The 22,545-nt window shown below is 33.4% G+C and overlaps 1 protein-coding gene across 1 annotated transcript; it reads right to left on the bottom strand.

Moving 5' to 3' along the window:
- Positions 1-2,125: 2,125 nt before the first annotated feature.
- Positions 2,126-22,545, bottom strand: LOC139482922 (glutamate receptor 4-like). The gene is made up of 10 exons (XM_071266948.1): positions 22,494-22,545; positions 20,165-20,461; positions 19,358-19,557; positions 18,648-18,707; positions 15,660-15,917; positions 13,758-13,868; positions 12,804-12,929; positions 7,779-7,961; positions 3,716-4,524; positions 2,126-2,552 (listed from the first exon to the last, which is right to left on the bottom strand). Exons 1-10 carry the CDS (start codon positions 22,543-22,545, stop codon positions 2,126-2,128), a joined length of 2,523 nt encoding a protein of 840 aa, XP_071123049.1.

Below are 22,545 nucleotides of genomic sequence, written 5' to 3'. Positions count from 1 at the left end.
CTCTTTATTTGATTCAAACAGAATATTGAAATTAAATAACTAGAGTTTATATCAAGGGATATCCGTTCTCACTTGTTATGAAACCTATCAATAATTTCTCAATGTCATCTATTAAAAATTTATGAAAAACGTAAAGGGAGGTTACCTTAATTCCCCAAAGTTTCGCGAAAACTTCTAAAAGTACTTTAAAATTATTGTCTGTAAACCTGTAAAATCACCCCTTTTTAGCTCATCTGGCCCAATTAATGTCAAGTGAGATTTCCCCATCATCGTCCGTTAACTTTTACAAAAATATATTTCCTCTGAATCTACTGGACCATGTTCATTAAAGATAAAGATAACTGTACACAGCAAGAATGTTCAGTAAATTTCAGGAATTACAAGCAAGTCACCATCACCAAAACAGAATTGTGTCATACATTCTATTCGAATGTCTTTAATGTTTCAGAGTGCCCTTTGAACAATATGCACTGCAGCACATAAACCAAGGTGAGCGACACAGGCTCTTTAGAGCCTCTAGTTTGTTAATTGAAATTCAATATCTCGGAAACGTAAAATCTAAACTTATAAGATCCGAAAAGGAGGATACCTCAATAGATATAAACATTGCTCCGAAAATTAATATATATTGGTTACAACGTTTTTGGTTTATTTTCCGACTTGCTGACGACGGACGGACAACGGTATACCATAATACGTCCCGTATAAAAAAAAAACTGGGGTTTACCACGAAAAATATTATTAGCTGTGACAAAAAACGACCCATGAAATGCATGCAGTTGAAAAGATTATGAGTCCCCTGCATTATGTTCTAAAGACCTTTTTACAAAAGAACCAATAAGTTATGGTAGAATGTTTTCCGAACAGAATATTGATAAAGGTTAATTTTGATCACCGTAGTAATATGGTTTTGTGATTGTTGGGAAGATATAATATTGTCCTTCACTTGATTACAGTTATAAACCAGAAAGAGTCATTTTTTTCATGTCAAGAATACCTTTTCTTTATCACAATTTTCTTTGAAAAAAACCGGACCTTTTGTTAAAACCGGACGATTTCACACTTGCTCTCGAAAAAGCCCGGACAATAATAAACACTCATTTGTATTGTTAGATACAAGGAAAGTGTGCTTCTCTGTTGATCAAAACCTTTATAGTGATCAAAATAAGTTGGATGGTCATGAAAAAAATATTATAATTACGGATTAGCAGTTAATTGACCTAATCGAATATTTTTTTCACTCGAAAAAAAGCGAACTACAATCGAAAAAAACGGACCGAATCACTCGAAAAAAACACGATTCTAGCCGGACACTATACCTACCGTGATATTGAACAGTAACAATAACGACATATGATTACCCCTTAGATAACAGGGACAAATACTGAAGATTGAAATACACTGTATAATGTGTCCTGTCGTACAATTCTACAATGTACACACTACTGCATTGGTCCTTTAAACAACGCGGAAGTGGTTTCCGCTGGCTTGTGTTTTCAGTAAAAATTTTAGTTTGTGGTTTAAACCTAAAAAACAGGCTGTTGCGTTTGCTCCTTTAAATGGTTTCACTTTATTTCATGCATGTGTCTAAAAGTAAACGGTTTGAGTTTTGCTCCGTTTTGAAGACGTGTGACCTTTTATAGTTTTTTACAGTACCATACTATGGTTTATGACAGATAGCTGTCTAATTGGCAATCAGACTTCCATAACATCTTCATTTTATTTTGTGTAAAACTATGACCAACATAATTATATTTAAGTGAAAACAAACAGTAAAAACATTACATTCATCTTCTTTTTTCGAATATCGTCATTCTTAATTCAAAATGCCTTGGTGTGTATTCAGAATTCAAATTGTAAAGTTAGTACATCGATTTAATTTATATGTAACAACATCGATATACATATAAGGATTATAGACACATTTACAGGAAAATGATTTAGGAAGGCTTACTAGTACATATAAGGCCTATGATGAACACAAGGCCTCTGTGTCGAAATAAGCAGTCTTTCTGTACCTCAGTTGAATTTAACTGCTTTTAATTGTCAGCGTCTTAAATCTTATACCATATATATCAACCTAGAAATAGTATTCTTCTTTACGATATTTCATGAATTAAAAATATCAAACTTTGTCATACACGTTAGTGTATTTTTCCATATCTATAGGAATTTCGCTACCAAACACAGGTTTTGTCTCCTCATTTTCGAATACAGTTTTTGTCCCTTCGTTACCAACTATGTTTGTCTCGTCTTTACCGAACATTTTTGTCTCCTCATCGCCTAGCATACTTTTTGTCTCCTCATCGCCTAGCATACTTTTGGTCTCCTCGGTCTTGTCTTCGGTTTCTTTCCCGTTTGATTCTTTCTTTGAAGACTTTTGTTGCTTTGACAAAACGTAAAACTTTTTAAATAAAAAGAATGCTACAGAAAACGCGAGACCAAATAACAGTACAATTAACACACCAGACATATGCTTCACTCCAAACTCTACTTGCAAAACACTTTTACTCAGTGCATCGTCAGCACATTGTCTTTTATCCTCCCACCACCTGTAATGACAAAAAAAACATTTACAGATTTTATTTTTTGTGTGTGAGCTACAAGTACTTTGCTTGTTGGCAAGTCTGATATAATGACTTGTAAGATTCTAAAGTCATTCGAAACAGTTCTTTATTAATCATAAAGCAAACTTGAAATACAATAAAACTTTATGAAACGGTTTTAAAAATGGTCCATTTTCTAAGTGAGGGATACACAGTTCCAACCGTGTTAATGACATCGACGTGTAAAGGAATCCTGCAACAACTTTGTGACCGATCGGCAGGTGGTCTGATGCAGGGTAAATTGTTTGCCTAATATCAAAATTTATTTTCCTCCTAAATGATATTCCAAATTTCCCGCCATCCTGGTTGCCCAAAGTTATCTAGTCAACACTTATCTGATGTAGTGTCTAGTTTGTTTTCGTCTTGAACATTCAAATAGAAGCCAATGTATACAAATAAATATGATTTTTTTTACTGCATAGCACTTTATGAAATGATATAAAGCAAAAGAAAACATTGCACTACTCATATCAATTACTTTAAATAACGTTTTATATAAATTCCGACAAGCAAAAGCTCCAAGCAGTACGCTTATACCATATATATCAACCTAGAAATAAAATCCCTCGGTTTTAGTTTGTTACCCCAATTTTGTTTTTTGTCCATGGATTTATGAGTTTTGAACAGAGGTATACTACTGTTGCCTTTATTTAAAACGTGTTTTTACCACAACTACCACTGATTATGGATTTGAAATACTTTCAGAAGAAGGTTAACATCAATCAACAATATCAGTAAAAGAAAGATAACTCAGCTTCTAACTTGGATCTGTAATGGATCGATTGATTTTACGTTCACTGGCCAATATTGCACGCTTGAGACGAGAATTTTCGAACCAATTAATAATTAATACAAAAAGGTAGATCCTGCAATAGGAGTATATTAATATCAACTTCACGAAATGCAAAAGTTCAATGATGTCACAGAAACAGTTATATCATACTAGCTCTTTATAATGAAAGGCAGACCCTTTCAATGACTTGCGAATGGTAATATTGAATAAACATTAAAAAAATATATATCTTAAAAAGCTTCCAGTGGCATATATTTCATGGACACTCCAACTAACTAACATATTAAGGGTACATATATCAACAACATTAACCAACCTTTTTCTGAGTCTTGTAATAAAGCCCTTTTCTTTCAATTGTAGTATAGCAATGTTAATTGAAGTTTTAGCAGGATTACCAGCTTTCATTACGATGCCATGTTCCTGTAATCTGATTGGCTGACCAGACATTTTAGTTTTACAGTAATTCTTTTCGAAATATGAATTAATAAGGTAATCATAAATGAATGCAAAATTTCCTTCTCCAGATCGCTGTCGACCTTGACTGGAATTCGTAACAAGACCGCTACTCTCTATAACTCGTTTCCAAATTGTTTTATATGTAGTGTCTTCAGAGCTTTGCAGAAAACGCATTGTGGCTGAATTATTTATTGTCCCTACTTGTATATTTGTTCGTTCTGCTAATTCTATTAATGTCTCTACAGGTTGATCTAAGTTAACTTTTGTCAAAAATGCTGCCATATTTGCTGTGTACGTCGAGACAGTTATTAATACAAAAAATGTAAACCCAGCAGTAAGAATCCTCTGTGAACTCGGCCGAGGTGAAAAATCTGTTCCCCTCATTAATACAGTGCCGATAGAAAACCAGAGAACTTCTTTTAAAGTAAACTTCCTCTCTGGATTACCTGTGTCTAACATTAGATAGACAATACAGACAGTAACAGTTGCTCCTAAAATCCCCATCCATAACTCAAGTGTGAATGGACGCATGAACTGAAATATGGAAGAATGTTCCTTTGGTTTTGATATTAACATATTGACTCCTGTACTGAGTACACCTAGGCTGAAATCTACGACTTCTTCACGTTCTGATGTAATAGATATGGCTCCCATGCCTAACGTGGCATTCTGTTCAAATAAACATGTACATATTATTCAGTTATTGAAGTATGTAAATACAGATAAACGTTTAAGATAAAGATTAGAATTTTAGAAAAACGACAACTGCTTACAAGTATGGTCTTAATGAATTGAAAGAAAATTAAATCTAACAGAAATTCAATGTTATCATAGAGAAATTATTATTTATGTATAATTCACTTAAACAACCTTGTATCTAATGCCTTCGTATTTAATTTCCTATAAAATAAACAATACTGTAAATATTTCAAATACTGCAATTATATCATGCTGACGAACAAAATGTCAAGAAGACATCACTAAATGTACTATTGCATACAACCATATGACGGGGGGGGGGGGCAAGGGGTTTAACTGTTATGCTGTTATGGGGTATTTTAATTCTTTGTTATCTGTTATTCTGAAAAGATATTTACTGTTAGCTGTTATTGTCTTATTCTTTGTTAGCTGTTATAGGACTATTATCTATTTTGTTATCTGTTATTGTGAGAATCTATTTGCTGTTAACTGTTATTGAAAATTGGAATGTTAGCATTTTGACAGCCAATCTTCCTTAGAAATTGAAGATAATTGAAAATTGTGATTTAAATGGATAATAGTCTCATTGGCACGCTTACCACATCTTCTTACAATGCATATCTATTGGGGTCTTTCTACTGGTAATATCGGGTGGCCCTGTATTTGCAGAAGAATTTCAGTAAAATACATCACATAAACATATTAAATATAATATTGATAGAGGGTTGCTGCTCACAAGGAAGCTATTAAAACCGAGAGTTCCAAATGGTGAAGTTGAAATCATCCCTTCGTAAATTTTACGGACGCCATCACGAGTTGGTTGACCGTTATGGAATAACCGTTTCACAAATGATATCGGATATGTTCCTTACGTCGTAACTACAATCCCCTTCCCTTTCACGAATGTGACCTACCGAATTAGACTATTTACCGGATTTGTAATCACCGTGATAAGCAACACGACGGATGCCACATGTGGAGCAGGATCTGCTTACCCTTCCGGAGCACCTGAGATCACCCCTAGTTTTTGGTGGGGTTCGTGTTGTTTATTCTTTAGTTTTCTATGTTGTGTCCTGTTTACTATTGTTTTTCTGTTTGTCTTTTTCATTTTTAGCCAAGGCGTTGTCAGTTTGTTTTGGATTTATGAGTTTGACTGTCCTTTTGGTATCTTTCGTCCCTCTTTTAAAATCAGTTGGACCCAGGACCATTCCAGTATATTTTATTATTATCCTTTGTAATAAATTCCATTTTCTGTGAACATGTAGCATTTTGTACAAATTATAATTCACTTATTACTTGTACAATAACTTATAGTATGGATTTTGTTATAAAAAAAAGCATTGGTACACCCTATAGATTTTGTTTATTCAATGACCACATAGTAATCTTTATGCTGTACTATTACACCACTGTCCTTGATTAGGGGAGGATTGGACACCAACTAGCATGCTAAAGTTGACGCAGTTACATTCTGTATGTGCCTATTTCCTAGTCAGGAGCCTGGATTCAGTGGTTGTAGTTTGTTACTGTGTTACTAAGTTTCTCGTTCACTATTTTGTGGATAAATTAGGCAGTTAGTTTTCTCCTTTGTTTTACATTACTAAGTGGTATGGGTTTATATTATGTCTTTTGGAATTATCCATCTTTTTCTTTTAGCATTTATATATAAGTGCTACTCCCTCTCTTTTCGATTACATGATAGAGAACCCTGACCACCATATTTTTAAAAGCTTTTTAATTGCTTCACATGGCTAAAATTGAAACTCAGAAACCATTGATGCAAATAAAGATGTGTCTTCAGTTTAATTTTTCGACAAATACCCTTTTAAAAATCCTACATCTTCTCCAATGCTGTACCCAAATTTTCCATATTCTATAATTTCACATAAGATGCATGATTGCATGGTGTTTCACTTGGTGTCATCCAAATTTTCACTAGGTCCAATTTCTATTATACTATCAGAATTGTCACTTGAGTCAATTTCCATTGTCAGAATAACCATAACTGGCATGCGTGTGTCAGTTACATGCCCTGTCTCCACTGATCTGGGTATTTTTGTATTTTATAATCATGAGGTCATTAAATACAAAAAATAGATTGTGCTTCAATTTTTTTTGTTAATTACTTGTAAAGTATATAATATTGCTTTTCAGAAATAAAAAATCTAAAAATCAAATTGATAATAAAGTGTCACTGGCTGCACTTCTTTCAAAAATGAAATAAAAAAACCTAAATCATTAAAAATTGATTCCTCAAATGCCCTAGATTAAAAATATCCGTATATCAAAAACAGAAACTAGTAATTTCTTTCAGAAAAATTCAACATCCATACTATAACTTATTGTACAAGTTACGGAAAAAAATCAACCAAGGCAGAATTAACTGCCTCAACGGCCGAAACGTCTTGTTTACACAAATTACAATTTTCTAGGTCCATACCACAAGTTATATACTAAGATCTACGAGTCATCTACTGGGTTGGTCCTGGACAGATTTATTTTCATATTTCATTTACTGTTATCTGTTATTGTCCCTTTTCAATTCCTTGTTATCTGTTTTTCACCAAATCAATTCACTGTTTTGCTGTTATGGGGACCCCCCTTGCCCCCCCCCCCCCCCCCCCTCATATGAATAACCTGCTATAACAGTTTAAAATGTAGAAACGTTTTACACCCGGTATTGAGAAACCCGGTCAAGAATTAACTACTGGAATTCCATATGAACACTCACATATTATCTAATAAAATTATATACTCAGCTGATATTATATTATAATTGTAACTGCTAGATCACAGAACAATTGGAAGGACTCCAACAACTAATAAATTACTTTTGTAAGAATGACATAATGATTGTTGTATCTTTTAAGGTTTCTATTGAAACGTTTCAAAGTTATTACACCTTCGGATAATTTTGGTTGATCTCCGGGTGTCTTTACGATTTATCTTTTAACATATACCATAACTTATTTTAAATACATCTAAAGACAATTTTTCCATATTTACAAAAACCTTAGTTTTTTCATTAAGTCCTTATATAAAATAGGTCCTAACTAACCCCTGTCCTAACTTAACTATAGACTTAAATTTCACAATCACACCTTTTTATACATTCAACAAGAATTATTGAGTTCTTTCAAAAAGACTTATCATAAGTTAAGTCCTAACTCACCCCTGTCCTGACTTGTAATATCATTCCGTTCATTAATTAAGTCTTAACTCACCCCAGCCCTGACTTCGTCTATCATCCCGTTCCACCGGCCGTTTATTTCTGATCCGTATGCATTGTTTGGACTGGGATAAAGTTCGTATTTGAATGATAGTAACTTAGATAATTCCTCTAGCAGGTCTATTGTAAAACCCTCATATCCAACATTGCCTCGTTTGTTCATAATAAACGGTTCCTCCTACAAGTATAGAGTATTACTTTTTATATTATTCGTTTTCGAGGTAAAATTGCACACATACGGTAGACAATATTATACTAAATATGTGAATTCTTACTTATCATATAAAACAATGATCGTAAATTAACTCAACATCATATTGGAACAGCAAATTTTAATGTTCGGCTGTTTCTATGTTATGGTTTGTGTACTGTTGTGTTTTGTGTACTGTTATGTTTTGTGTACACTGTTGTGTTTTGTGTACACTGTTGTGTTTTGTGTACTGTTGTGTTTTGTGTACTGTTATGTTTTGTGTACACTGTTGTGTTTTGTGTACTGTTGTGTTTTGTGTACTGTTAAGTTTTGTGTACACTTGTGTTTTGTGTACTGTTGTGTTTTGTGTACACTGTTGTGTTTTGTGTACTGTTATGTTTTGTGTACTGTTGTGTTTTGTGTACACTGTTGTGTTTTGTGTACTGTTGTGTTTTGTGTACTGTTATGTTTTTTGTACACTGTTGTGTTTTGTGTACTGTTGTGTTTTGTGTACACTGTTGTGTTTTGTGTACTGTTATGTTTTGTGTACTGTTGTGTTTTGTGTACACTGTTATGTTTTGTGTACTGTTGTGTTTTGTGTACACTGTTGTGTTTTGTGTACAGTACTGTTGTCTTTTTCTTTAATTTCATAAAAGATGCTTATGGTAACGTTACAGTTTCTATCATACATATATGTGACCAGCCACGACATATCCAGGCTTATGGAGGTAGAATGTCATTGTGAGAAAAACGCCATTAACTATATGTGACTAGCCACTTCCAGGCTTAGGAGGGTACATTGTCTAAAATTTACTTTTTGTATATTTATCTAGAATATTCCGAAACAAACTCTCTGTCATGTTATTATGACATATTTGTTGTAATAGCAATGAAACGAGTCATTTCGAATATCGGTATGAAAATGAGACTGTTCTATGACGGCTTTTATTTATTGAAGGCACTAATTTATAAAATACAAAATTATTGTATTTATTGGCTCTTAGTAATGTTCAATAGCGTATTTGAATAAAATTTCAGACTTAGATATACAACAATACAAACAATTCTTAGCTCTATTTTAGAACATGTAATTTAAACTTGTTGAAATGAAGTTAGTTTAAAATTTGTCAAAGTAAGCTTTAAGAATTCCTTTTTTTAAATTCGTCTTTTAATTTAGATTTATCGTGCATGTCTCTAAACATAGTAGGCGACGCGTAACAGTTTATAAGTAGGTGTTCTCATATATGCATTTGATACGGTGCATTTATTATGTATATATTTCAGACTCCATTTATGAAAGAAAATTTATAAAGCAGAGCATTTTTTTTTTTTGGTAGCTCTATTTTAGAACATGTAATTTAAACTTGTTGAAATGAAGTTAGTTTAAAATTTGTCAAAGTAAGCTTTAAGAATTCCATTTTTTAATTTAGATTTATTATGCACGTCTCTATACTTAGTATGCGACGCGTAACAGTTTATAAGTAGGTGTTCTCTTATATGCATTTGATATGGTGCATTTGTTAGGGATATATTTCAGATTTCATTTATGAAAGGAAATCTAAAGAACAGAAATTTTTATTTTTTTTTTTGTATCAATTTATCAAATATTTTTCACTTCAAACGATAAAGTAAAACTTCTTCAAAACTTATATATGATGTATAGTTCGGCGTCAGCAAAAAAGAAGCCAAGGAAAGTGTTTATCTCTTCTTCACAAATACGTATTTCATTGAATTTCGATATTTATCATGTTAACTTTATAATTTTTCTAACAATGACGTTCTTCCTCCATAAGCCTGCAAATGTCATGGCGGGTCACATATAGGGTCGTAGGGATAGTCGGACATTTGTCGGGTCTATCATACATATATAGGGTCGTAGGGATAGTCGGACATTTGTCGGGTCTATCATACATATACAGGGTCGTAGGGATAGTCGGATATTTGTAGGGTCTATCATGCATATATAGGGTCGTAGGGATAGTCGGACATTTGTCGGGTCTATCATACATATATAGGGTCGTAGGGATAGTCGGACATTTGTCGGGTCTATCATACATATATAGGGTCGTAGGGATAGTCGGACATTTGTCGGGTCTATCATACATATATAGGGTCGTAGGGATAGTCGGACATTTGTCGGGTCTATCATACATATATAGGGTCGTAGGGATAGTCGAACATTTGTCGGGTCTATCATACATATATAGAGTCGTAGGGATATTCGGACATTAGTCGGGTCTATCATACATATTTAGGGTCGTAGGGATAGTCGGACATTTGTCAGGTCTATCATACATATATAGGGTCGTAGGGATAGTTGGACATTTGTCGGGTCTATCATACATATATAGGGTCGTAGGGATATTCGGACATTTGTTGGGTCTATTATACATATATAGGGTCGTAGGGATAGTCGGACATTTGTCGGGTCTATCATACATATATAGGGTCGTAGGGATATTCGGACATTTGTCGGGTCTATCATACATATATAGGGTCGTAGGGATATTCGGACATTTGTCGGGTATGTTCAATTTCAGTATAAAAACGTCTGATTTTTTTATATCATCCGCTGCAGTGTAGGGGACATTAAGTGTTGCCTTGTCCATCTGTTAATACGCATACGTACGTCCTAACAATTAGTTGCCGTTCTTTAATTTAATTTTTCCTCAACCAAATTTTATAAAACGTATAATACCATAAACACAGTGGGAATTTTGGTGGCGCCACTTTTACTTTTTGGAATTTTTTATCCTCAATGCTCTTCAACTTTGTTCTTGTTTGGCTTTATAAATATTTTGATATGAGCGTCACTTATGAGTCTTATGTAGATGAAACGCGAGCCTGGCGTACTAAATTATAATCCTGGTACCTTTGATAACTATTTTACCATTCTTGTGTAATGACTCTTTATAACATTATATACAAGCTGTGGTATTATTTGAGTCCCATGAACACATTCTCCGTATATCGTATATTTGGTTAAATTCAGAATTTTACTGAATGCCCAAGTAAAATTAACATTTAAAATATCTACGTGGAAATTAAGCAATTGAATTTTATTTGGCAATGTGGTTACAGCTTAAACATACAGGTGGATAGATGTGACGGACCTTGAAGAGAGCGTATAAGACAAACTGAAATGGGTAGACAGCAAAGGGTGTCAAAAATCTAGGTGATGCAGTGGCTGACACAGCGACCACTGTGTGGGTAGTATTAATTGTAATGACAAAACTTCTGAACTCCGAGGAAAATTCCAAACGGAAAATCCATAATCAAATGACAAAATCAAAAGTATGAGAGACTTGCAGGAGCTTAACAAATTAAAGAGGACCCCAATGATTACAAAAACTTGAAAGTAAAGGAGGACTTCATTTTTATGGGAGTTTTACTGCTCTTTTTTTTACCTTTTCTGAAACTGTTTAAATATATCTATCATGAAATCAAATAATAATCAATTGTTTTTCGTCTCATTTTTTATAAAATGGCATCAAAAAGCGTAAAAAAGTGTTTGTAAACATTCGACCGTACGGTGACATATAGTTGTTAATTTCTGTGTCATTTGGTGTCCTGTGGAGAGTTGTCTCATTGGCAATTATACCACATCTTCTTATTTTTATACTACAAAAAGTCTGAACAAACAGAAAATACGGGCAGTCAAACAAAAACATCCCTTGTAAATAAACAGGTAAAATATAATAATTATGTTTTCGAAATAACTTTGAGGGCTAAAATAGTCATCAGCTTTCTAATAATGAATTTTAATGCACAATTACATTCATATTTGAAAAATCCTCTGGGTCAAAAATGCAGGATCTACTCCCCTTCCGGAAGACCTAAGATCATCCCGGGTTTTATTTGGTTTCGTGTTGGTTAGTTTTTCGTTTTCTATGTTGTGTTATGTAGACTACTGTTTGTCTTCTCGTCGGCTATCGTTTTTCGCTATGACTGTGTCGGTTTGTTTTCGACCTTTGAATTTGATTGTTCCTATTGTATCTTTGGTCTCTCTTTTAAAACTTTACACCTTCTTGCAAAAGTACAGACGCGTACCGTACACGGAGGAATTTGTGTACATTAAAATAAATAGTGACAATATGCTTTTGCAGAAGCAAAGTTATGAGAATTAATCAGAGCTGCACACATTTTTAGAGAATCGTGTAACGGTCATGTATACTCGAGTATGACAGAGCAGAGATCGATGAGTGGTCGAATGTGGTCGAGTTGAGATCGGGTATCTGTCGAGTTGGTCTGTGATGAAAAAAATATAGAAGTCGCAGTGATCATGAAGCGGTCGGGAGTCGGTCGATATAATCTGGACAACTTGTCGAACAGGTTGGCGTTGATTGGGAAAGGATCGGATATTAGTCGAGCAATGATCAAAATGAACGAGTAATGATCGGTAAACTATTTCGGTGTGAGCCAAGGCTCCGTTTTAAAGGCCGTACATTTACCTATAGTGGTTTATTCTTATAAATTGTTATTTGGATGGAGAGTTGTCTCATTGGCACTCACACCACATCTTCCTATATCTATTTGTATTATGACTATACTCGATCTCTACACGATCCTTTCCCGATCAATTCGACCGCTACTCGACGAATTATCGATCTGTTCTCGAGTGACTGGCTTCTCAATCCTTACTCGAATGTTTTGACATGTCAAACACTCTCGAGTAGAAAGTCAGATCGATGACGACATTCTTGTCGATTGAGTCAGACCAGTTTCCCGATCGCTAAAGTTGTCTTGATCGAGTTGGTCTGATCGGCTGTGTGAACCCAGCTTATGTCAACAGAAATATGTTTCGTAAATTCATCCCTTTTCAATTCTTACCATAACAAATACAACTTTAACAATGTCTGGGAAAATACCACGTGTGTCTTTTTCCAGAGTGTCATTAAAAGGAATAAGAACCAGTCTGTCATGTGTAGTATTACCTTTTGGTCTCCATTCACCAATCTTTAAAGAAAGCAATGAAACACTTAAAATGTATTCATGATTGATAAACTTCATAATCAAATATTTAATATTCATTCAAAATGAAAATATAATCTAAATTAAAACACTTAATTTATAATTCGTTGCGTCCGTATCGCTTTCTAGATTTAATTTCATCAGGAATGCTCAAATCCCACAATAAGCATATTGAGATTGAAGCCAAGAATGAATATGTAAATAATGATCTTCAGGTATTTTATATATGTTCCCAACTTGTTCACTATGCTCGTGTTTTTAGGCGTTTTGGATTTCAATGAACGTAATACGTGTACTAGTGGAAAATGATTAAAGGATTTCCTTTAAGTACTTCAAATCTCCTTACTAAATTCTGTAATCGATTCAAACATATGGTTTTGAAGTTTTACTGTAAGAAGATTACTTAACTTATATCACTTCCCTATTATTTAAACTGTCATGTTGTTTATCGAGCCCGTAAGTTTATATCCGATCCCAAAAACTTCTCGATCCTTCGAATAAAAGGCATTCTTAACGGTTATCATGATCAATAAAACATTTAAATTAGATATTTGAATATTGTTGTTTTATCTGTTCAAATATCAATTAAATTATCAATAACTTAAAACCGAACTAAATTGCATTGCTACATACATAATAGCATTCTCTTCTTCTACTCAATTGAACTAAATTGTATTGCTACATACCAAATAGCATTTTTTTCTTCTACTAAATTGAACTAAATTGTATTGCTACAGACCTAATAGCATTCTCTTCTTCTACTTAATCTATTTACGATATCAAAATAGGTAAATTATTGTTGCCTTTGTTTACCTTTTTAAACAATGAAGTGCCACCATGGTTGTACAGGTGAAAAGCGTAATCAATCCTCTTCCCTTCCGAGTCGAATTTTACTGAACCCGTTTTACCATTTGGTAATGTCGACTACAAGAGAAATATATCAAATAGAAAAACAACACTGCATTAATAAGTTCCAGATTTCTAAATCTGTATTACAAGTGTGAGGCTAGTTTCTAACATCTTCACTATTTGGCCTCTAGTGACTAGCTGTCTTATAGGTTATCAAACCATATCGTTTTATTCTATACCAGACAGACTAAACTTGTACACAAAACTTTGTTTGTCCACTAATGTCTCCTGATGATTCGTACAATGAGTTTACTTCGATTTTAAAGTTCTGAAATGTTAGAGATCAGGTCATATTTCTGAATATATGATTTGAGAGGGAAGAAGAAGTTACATGTATTAATTTAGTAAAATGTTTTACATTTGGTACGAAATTCGGTATCAATAACGAGGAGACATTTACATACATCAAAAACTAGATTCAGACAGGGAAACAACTCTGAGTACTCTTATATCTGTTCTTTGTGTCTTTAGTAGTTTGAAGCAATGAACATGTGGTTGCATACAGTAATGCATTTAATTTTGAATTACCATGATAACTAGAACAAAAATGTGTCCGGAGTATTCATTTTCTATGTTCAGTGGACAGTGAACATTGGGTAAAAACTCTCATTTGGATTAAAATTTAATTTAGCAAAAACATATCATAGGGAACATGTGTACTAAGTTTCAAGTTGATTGGATTTCAACTTTATCATAAACTACCTCGACCAAAAACTTTAACCTGAAGCGGGACAGATAGACGAACGAACAGACGACAAACGAACGGACGGACGAACGAACGAACGCACAGACCAGAAAACATAATGCCCACAAATGGGACATAAAAATATTTAAGTGACATGGAACAAATTCTCACTTGAACCACCATAAATTCTGTACATTATTTGGTGTCAGGAATATGTCAGGAATATCTATAATACTAAAATTACGAGGTCCAATTTGTCAGCCGTCATCACGTAAAAACGACGAATCAAAGAATTCAACTTTATATACAACTTATATAGTACACATGTGTAGATTAAAAATTACACCACTCCAGGCCCTTTTGTTTTCCACGTAATTAATATTGCCAATAATTAAGAAGTTCCGGGTCGAGTCCGATACCGATACCAATAGTATAATCACCTGTTACCTATTACCTTATCTGTACGTTTCGCATCTGACAGGCGCACCACCAAAAGGTGTATTCAGGATTAATATGCTATTTACACGGGTCATAATCACAGGGTTGACACTACTAGATTGTCAAATTGTTACCTATTGTAGTATTTTAATCAGTAAGACTTTCTAAGATAACAATACGAATATTAAAAATCTGGACTAAAAATAAGTTTCAATTTGTTAGCGGGCATGACGTTAAACAGCGAATCAAAGAATTCAACTTTATTTATAACTAATATAGAACAATGCTGTTGATTAAAAAATACTCCATTCCAGGACCTTTTGTTTTCCAAATAATTAATATTACCAATAATTGATAAGTTCCAGTTCGACGGGTTCAAACAGAAAGATTTGAAAGCAGAGAAAATTGTGTATCTTATAATCGGCATGACTTTATCAGATGACAGTACTAATACTAAAATAAGGCTTGCGCATAGTTATATACTTTAATTCAGTCATGGACCCGCGATATCACGGGTGTGTTCTAGTGTAACCTAACTTTACAAACCAACATCTAATTTTGTACAATATTCGATTAATACATGTTATAATGTCTCTTTTAATTATGTCGATCTATGTTGAAGTTAACCTTACCTCATACATTCTACTTTCGAATAAACAATATTTGAATTATTTAATGCCTACCTCACGCAGTGCATCTATCAATTTTGATCTGTTAAATACATCTACATGTTCATCAGTTCCACTCGTCTTCTGCAGGTAAAGTTTCTGTGATTTTTGTATCAAATGTGCAGTATCAGTAGCGGTGGCTTCATATGTACTTGTCAGGTATTTACTTCCGGGTCGGATCTCTTTATTACGATATGCTAGAAGCTGACAATTAGCTTCGAATAATCCTTGTCGATACATGGGTCCTTCATCAAATGGTTCAAGGAAAAAAGACTGAAACATAGTAAGAACATAGAGTTTCCCGTCAGTGGGAAAGCTTCTGATTGGGGCCCAACTTGGTATATGTTTTCGGTGTTGGGTCTACGTTATCTTAAAAGATGATTGCAAAACTGTGAGTGTGCAATCATGGAGAGATCATTGTATTTTATCTCCATTTTTTTTTTATCTTTATTATTTTTTATCTCCATTGTTTTGCTACAGATAACGACGCTAGAATGTGAAGAAAACTTATAAAATATATAGGTTTCTCACAGAAGGTAACCAAAGAAGGTAACCAAAGATTTTGCGACGAAGCAAATATTAAACTTTACAATACCAATAAATATCTTGAACCAATGAATTCAAATAGCAAAAGCTATGCAATTAACAAATATATACTTATTAAGCTTCATGTAAATCATTTAACAATGAAATACATTAAATATGAAATTTGGCGTTTTACAAAGGGAGCTAATAATTTATTAATAACACTGTCTGCCACACAGCATTTCGGGGACTTCTCCTCTTACATGTATATCTTTCGTCCCTCATTTATAGCTGACTATTCAGGGGCTTTTCTAATTATTGGGGGTATTATAGTTGTTAATTTCTGTGTCATTGGCATTGTCATAGTCTCTTGGCAATCATAATACATATTCTTTTATATATATAGCGATGTCGTTATTACGACATAGCTAGGGCGTTAAAACGACATAGTGATGTCGTAATTACCACATAGCGATGTCGTTAAACGACATGTAATGTCGTAATTACGACATAAATTTTCTTTTTTGAATGGCCCTTATCGGCTTCCGTATTACACAATGATTATTCTTCAAGTTAATTGTTATAATGCTTAATGTACAATGGCAAGTATTATTGCATTTTTGGAACGAATGTCATTTTTGCAAAGTGGTTCGACCTGCAGAATGCAGGACAGTTTCTAGTAAAGGAAAACATTTCGAATGAGTTAGGAATTATTATGTGTCAGACAAAGTACGGATACATGAAAATTTAGAGGAATTCTTTTACTTTCAAGTATTATAAAACTCTTCAAACAACAAGTTGGCAATCATACCACATCTTTTTTTTTATATTTAGGATGACAACATTTGAATCTAATATGAAAAAGAAAGATGGAATCCTGATTATACAATAACAGTTACGAATGACAAAACAATTATGACCGTCAGCAGCAACAGACCAATGATAACAGGCCTCGGACATGCTTATACAATGAAGATGTTGTTGGGTTAAACTAGTTCCCTCATTCTTTTTTTATCCGCACAGTGGTATTACAGTACCATTGAATGTTAATAAGTTGGAAAGGGCTTGATTCATGAGATTGGTACTAAGCAGATAAAACACGAATATTAAATTGGCAGAAGTCAAAAAGAAGTGATATAGGAGTACCCCAAGACTACACTGTCAATCAGTATAAAGTTAAGACTATCACATGTCCTAGAACTAAATTATATTAAACTTTTGTGTAATTATGAACTAGAAAGATTCCCTTGATCTATCTATAGTACTTGTACTTTCATTCCCAAGATTCCCTCAAGTGATCTATTTATAGTACTTGTACTTTCATTCCCAAGATTCCCTCAAGTGATCTATCTATAGTACTTGTACTTTCATTTCCAAGATTCCCTTGATCTATCTATAGTACTTGTACTTTCATTCCCAAGATTCCCTTGATCTATCTATAGTACTTGTACTTTCATTCTCAAAATTCATTTATGGTCATCATTGGAAATTCGTAAATGTCTGTTTCAATCATCATAAACATACATTTTACAATTTTTACTTTGAAATAGAAAACTATTGCATCATTGGCCCAAATAAACAACATAATTGAACGTCCACTCTGTGTACTAAGCAGTATTTCTATATGTATCCATCTGACCTTCTTCAACTGATGTTTATATAATAGTTCGTTCCTGTGTTGTAATGCTACATCACTGTCCCAAGTTAGGGGGTAGGTTGAGATCCCGCTAACATGTTTAACCCCGCCACATTCTGTGTGTATGTGCTTGTCCAAAGTCAGGATTCTTTAATTCAGTGGTTGTCGTTTGTTGATGTGTTAAATATTTGTTTCTTGTAATTTTTTTATACATAAATTAGGCCGTTAGTTTTCTCGTTTGAATTGTTTTACATTTGTCATTTCGGGGCCTATAGATGACTATAAGGTATGGGCTTTGCTCATTGTTGAAGGCTGTACGGTGACCTATAGTTGTTAATCTCTGTGTCATTTGGTCTCTTGTGGAGAGTTGTCTCATTGGCAATTATACCAATTTTTCTTTTTTTATTAGTTGATTGTTACAGAAAAAGTAAAATCACAAAAAAAACCGGAAAGTCCCTGATTAAATGGCAAAATCAAAAGCTTAATCACATCAAACGAATGGATAACAGACCATTCAACATGTCATACTTTAATGAACTATTTAATCATAATTCATACCGATTTACTCAATAATACCGATTTACTCAATAATACCGATTTACTCATTAAATATTCCTTCCGCTGGAACTATGTACTCTAATACATTGTACACTACTTGAACCGACCACTTAAGGACACCTTAATATGCACGTGGTTTTCATGTGGAGATGATTGTTACTTATGTTATCCGTTTCAGTTGTTCTACAGTGAAAATTCTACCTCAACAAAAGTACGTAAACCTTTTTACCATCAATAGCAAAACAATTTTCCATAATAAATTCTCATACAATAATAATTCTTACCGAATCATGGAATATAAATATGTTTTTTTCATTTTCCATAATGTTTCCAAATGACTTTGCCTGTAAATGATAATGAATTCTGAGATAGATATTGGTTCATATAAAACAGGTCTAGTATACTCAGTACGTACAATGTATAGTTCATTCTTTAAAATGTAAAACAAACACTGGCTGTTGTGTAATATTTGCGAACAGACATTGATCAGTTCACTGTTTTTCTGATATTGTATTTGCTAACATAACTGATGGTGGACTAACCTTGTGTATACCCCACTGATGGTGGGCTTTTGGAGTATTAACAAGTTAAATGGTACCAAAATGGTGATTTCTTTTTTCATTTCATCACTGTCAGTTTAAAAAACTAAAAAATTCTTAAAAGATAAACTTTTGAACAGTGGTCGCAGATATATATTATAATGTATGATACTAAGAATCCTGTATTGGATATGATAACCAAGCGATCCAGCGGTTGATCGTATTAAGCTGAAAGTGTTTTCCTACGGTTGTATGCAGTATGGTATGGAGAACTTTGAAGAAAATCTATTGTTGGCAAAATGGTGCTTTTAGGTTTCTCAGAATGTCGATGACCTTACAGTTCCTTTTATTCTAGATATAATCTGTATGTGTGTGTATAGAATGAAATAACGCATGAATGTGTTCAGTACTGTCATTACATCTTGTTAGTTTTTAATCTAAAAGCATTATATTACCTCAATTAAAACACTCTCTATTAGTTTATGTTGGTCATCCCTGGGACTACAGATAAGAATTATTTCTTGTCGTAGTAACTGGGCATTTCGTAACACCTCTACTGTTTGGTTCCGAATATCTTCCTCGGAATTCATTTGGAAAGCATAAGATATTGGTGAAATCTGATTGGCTATCATTCGACGTATTAAATCCTGGCAAACTACAAATACATATTGGATCCTTGAAGATTTAAAAAGTCTGTCAATTTGTTTGTTTTTATATTTTTTTATTTTGAATTTTTCTGATGTTTTTTCTTTCTGATTATAAATCAATTCGTTTGATATATTCTGCTGTATTTATCATGGTGTCAGTTATAGTTTGTGATATTCAAAAAAGAAGATTTGGCATTGTTGCCAATGGGATGACTATTCACGAGATTGTAAATAAACAAATATAATTCACTGTGCGGTCGTCAAAAATAAAATTTAAAAAAATATACCTTATGATATAGGTTAGCTATAAAAGGTTCCAGCATGAAAAATGTGTAACAATTCAAACGAAAAAACTAACGGTCTAATTAATAGCAATTCAATTTACGAAAATCAAATATGATAGACATAAACGAACAACAATCACTGAATAATAGGATCCTAACTTACAGGATAAAAAATAATGCGACCGGTTAAACATATTTTGGAGTGCTAAAACCTTTCCAAACCTGGGACAGTGGTGTAAGAGCACAACATAAGAAAAAACTGTAAAAACCAGTTGCAAAATCTGATGCACGTCTTACTTGGTATTCAATATATTAGAGCGAGTAAATATACCGTCATTTATTTTAGGATCATCTGGTAAAACTACAACTGCAGTTTTATTTTTCCAAGCGAGGAAAAGATCCACTATTGCTTCATTAAGTTGTTCGGCTGGAGGTGATACCTCCACGAGGTTGGACCACGCGACATGATCTTCAATCCGGGTCTCATCAACGTAATCAAATCCTTTGTCTTGGGTGATGACGTATGGTATGTTCTCTTGTTCCAGTATCATGGCTAGATTTGTATAATACGGTCCAATGACCACACTGACACCAGTCTCAACTTTATCATTAGCTTGGAGTTTTAACGCTGAAAAATACCAAAGTTGATCATAATTATATATCATATAAAAAAAAGAAGATTTGGTATGATTGCCAATAAGACAACTCTCCACAAGAAACCAAATGAAAATGAAATTGACAACTATAAGTCATCACACGGTCTTCAACAATGAGCAAAGCCAATACAGCATAGTCATATATAAAGGCTCCGAATTGACAATGTAAAACAATTCAAACGAGAATACTAACGGCCTAATTTATATTAAAAAAAAAATGAACGAAAACAAATATGTAACACATAAACAAACGACAACCACTGATTTATAGGCTCCTGACTTGGGACAGGCACACACAAACAGAATATGGCGGGGTTAAACATATTAACTGGATCATGTCTAGATTTGTATTATACAATACGGCCCAATGACAAAGTAACATGAGTTTAATCTGTAAGCTGGATCATGTCTAGATTTGTATTATACCATACGGCCCAATGACAAATTAACACTAGTTTCATCTGTCAACTGTATGACATTATCATTTGTTTTTGTTTGTTTCAGAGATACACGGTCTTTGGTCATACACAGGGTAATTATAAATACTGTTTCTATACTGAGTAATAAAGTGACCAAATCTATGTAGAAACAGTCTGTTGTGTTTCTATACTGAGTAATAAAGTGACCAAATCTATGTAGAAACAGTCAGTTGTGTTTCTATACTGAGTAATAAAGTGACCAAATCTATGTAGAAACAGTCAGTTGTGTTTCTATACTGAGTAATAAAGTGACCAAATCTATGTAGAAACAGTCTGTTGTGTTTCTATACTGAGTAATAAAGTGACCAAATCTAAGTAGAAACATACTGAGTAATAAATTTTAAAGTGACCAAATCTATGTAGAAACAGTCAGTTGTGTTTCTATACTGAGTAATAAAGTGACCAAATCTATGTAGAAACAGTCAGTTGGGTTTCTATACTGAGTAATAAAGTGACCAAATATATGTAGAAACAGTCAGTTGTGTTTCTATACTGAGTAATAAAGTGACCAAATCTATGTAGAAACAGTCAGTTGTGTTTCTATACTGAGTAATAAAGTGACCAAATCTATGTAGAAACAGTCAGTTGTGTTTCTATACTGAGTAATAAAGTGACCAAATCTATGTAGAAACAGCCAGTTGTGTTTCTATACTGAGTAATAAAGTGACCAAATCTATGTAGAAACAGTCAGTTGTCTTTCTATACTGAGTAATAAAGTGACCAAACCTATGTAGAAACAGTCAGTTGTGTTTCTATAAACCTACGTAGAAACAGTCAGTTGTGTTTCTATACTGAGTAATAAAGTGACCAAACCTATGTAGAAACAGTCAGTAGTGTAGCATTCTATATCATTGGTTTATAAACAAGAACGTACGAAATTTATAAAGTGTTACATTCTGTTTTGTCTAGTTATACGTTATAAATAGTTACACTGTCAGTTAATAAGATAGCTGGAAAATGACAAAATGGTTTGTTGTGTTTAACTAGAGAAAAACACACGAGCAACATAATAATACACTTTAAATAGTTTATAGTTTTTCCGTAAGTTTTTGTCCTATAGGAACGATAGTTGTCTTTCTTGTGATGGAAATAATACATCTTCCATACATACTTGTGTTAAGTCCATCCTTGATGTTAGTCCATCCATGCATTCTCCTGTATGGTCAGATTATCTCGGACGTTAACGTTTACTATATATATATATACATACTTGTGTTTAGTCCATCTTTAATGTTAGTCCATCCATTCTCCTGTCTGGTCAGATTATCTCGTACGTTAACGTTAACGTTCACTATATATATATATATATATATATATATATATATACATACTTGTGTTTAGTCCATCTTTAATGTAAGTCCATCCATTCTCCTGTATGGTCAGATTATCTCGTACGTTAACGTTCACTATATATATATATATACATACTTGTGTTAAGTCCATCTTTAATGTAAGTCCATCCATTCTCCTGTATGGTCAGATTATCTCGGACGTTAACGTTCACTATATATATATATATACATACTTGTGTTAAGTCCTTCTTTGATGTTAGTCCATCCATTCACCTGTATGGTCAT

Source organism: Mytilus edulis, chromosome 7 (genome assembly GCF_963676685.1).
Source record: "Mytilus edulis chromosome 7, xbMytEdul2.2, whole genome shotgun sequence".
Classification (NCBI taxonomy): Eukaryota; Metazoa; Mollusca; class Bivalvia; order Mytilida; family Mytilidae; genus Mytilus; species Mytilus edulis.
This window is presented reverse-complemented; position numbering and strand designations above follow the sequence as displayed.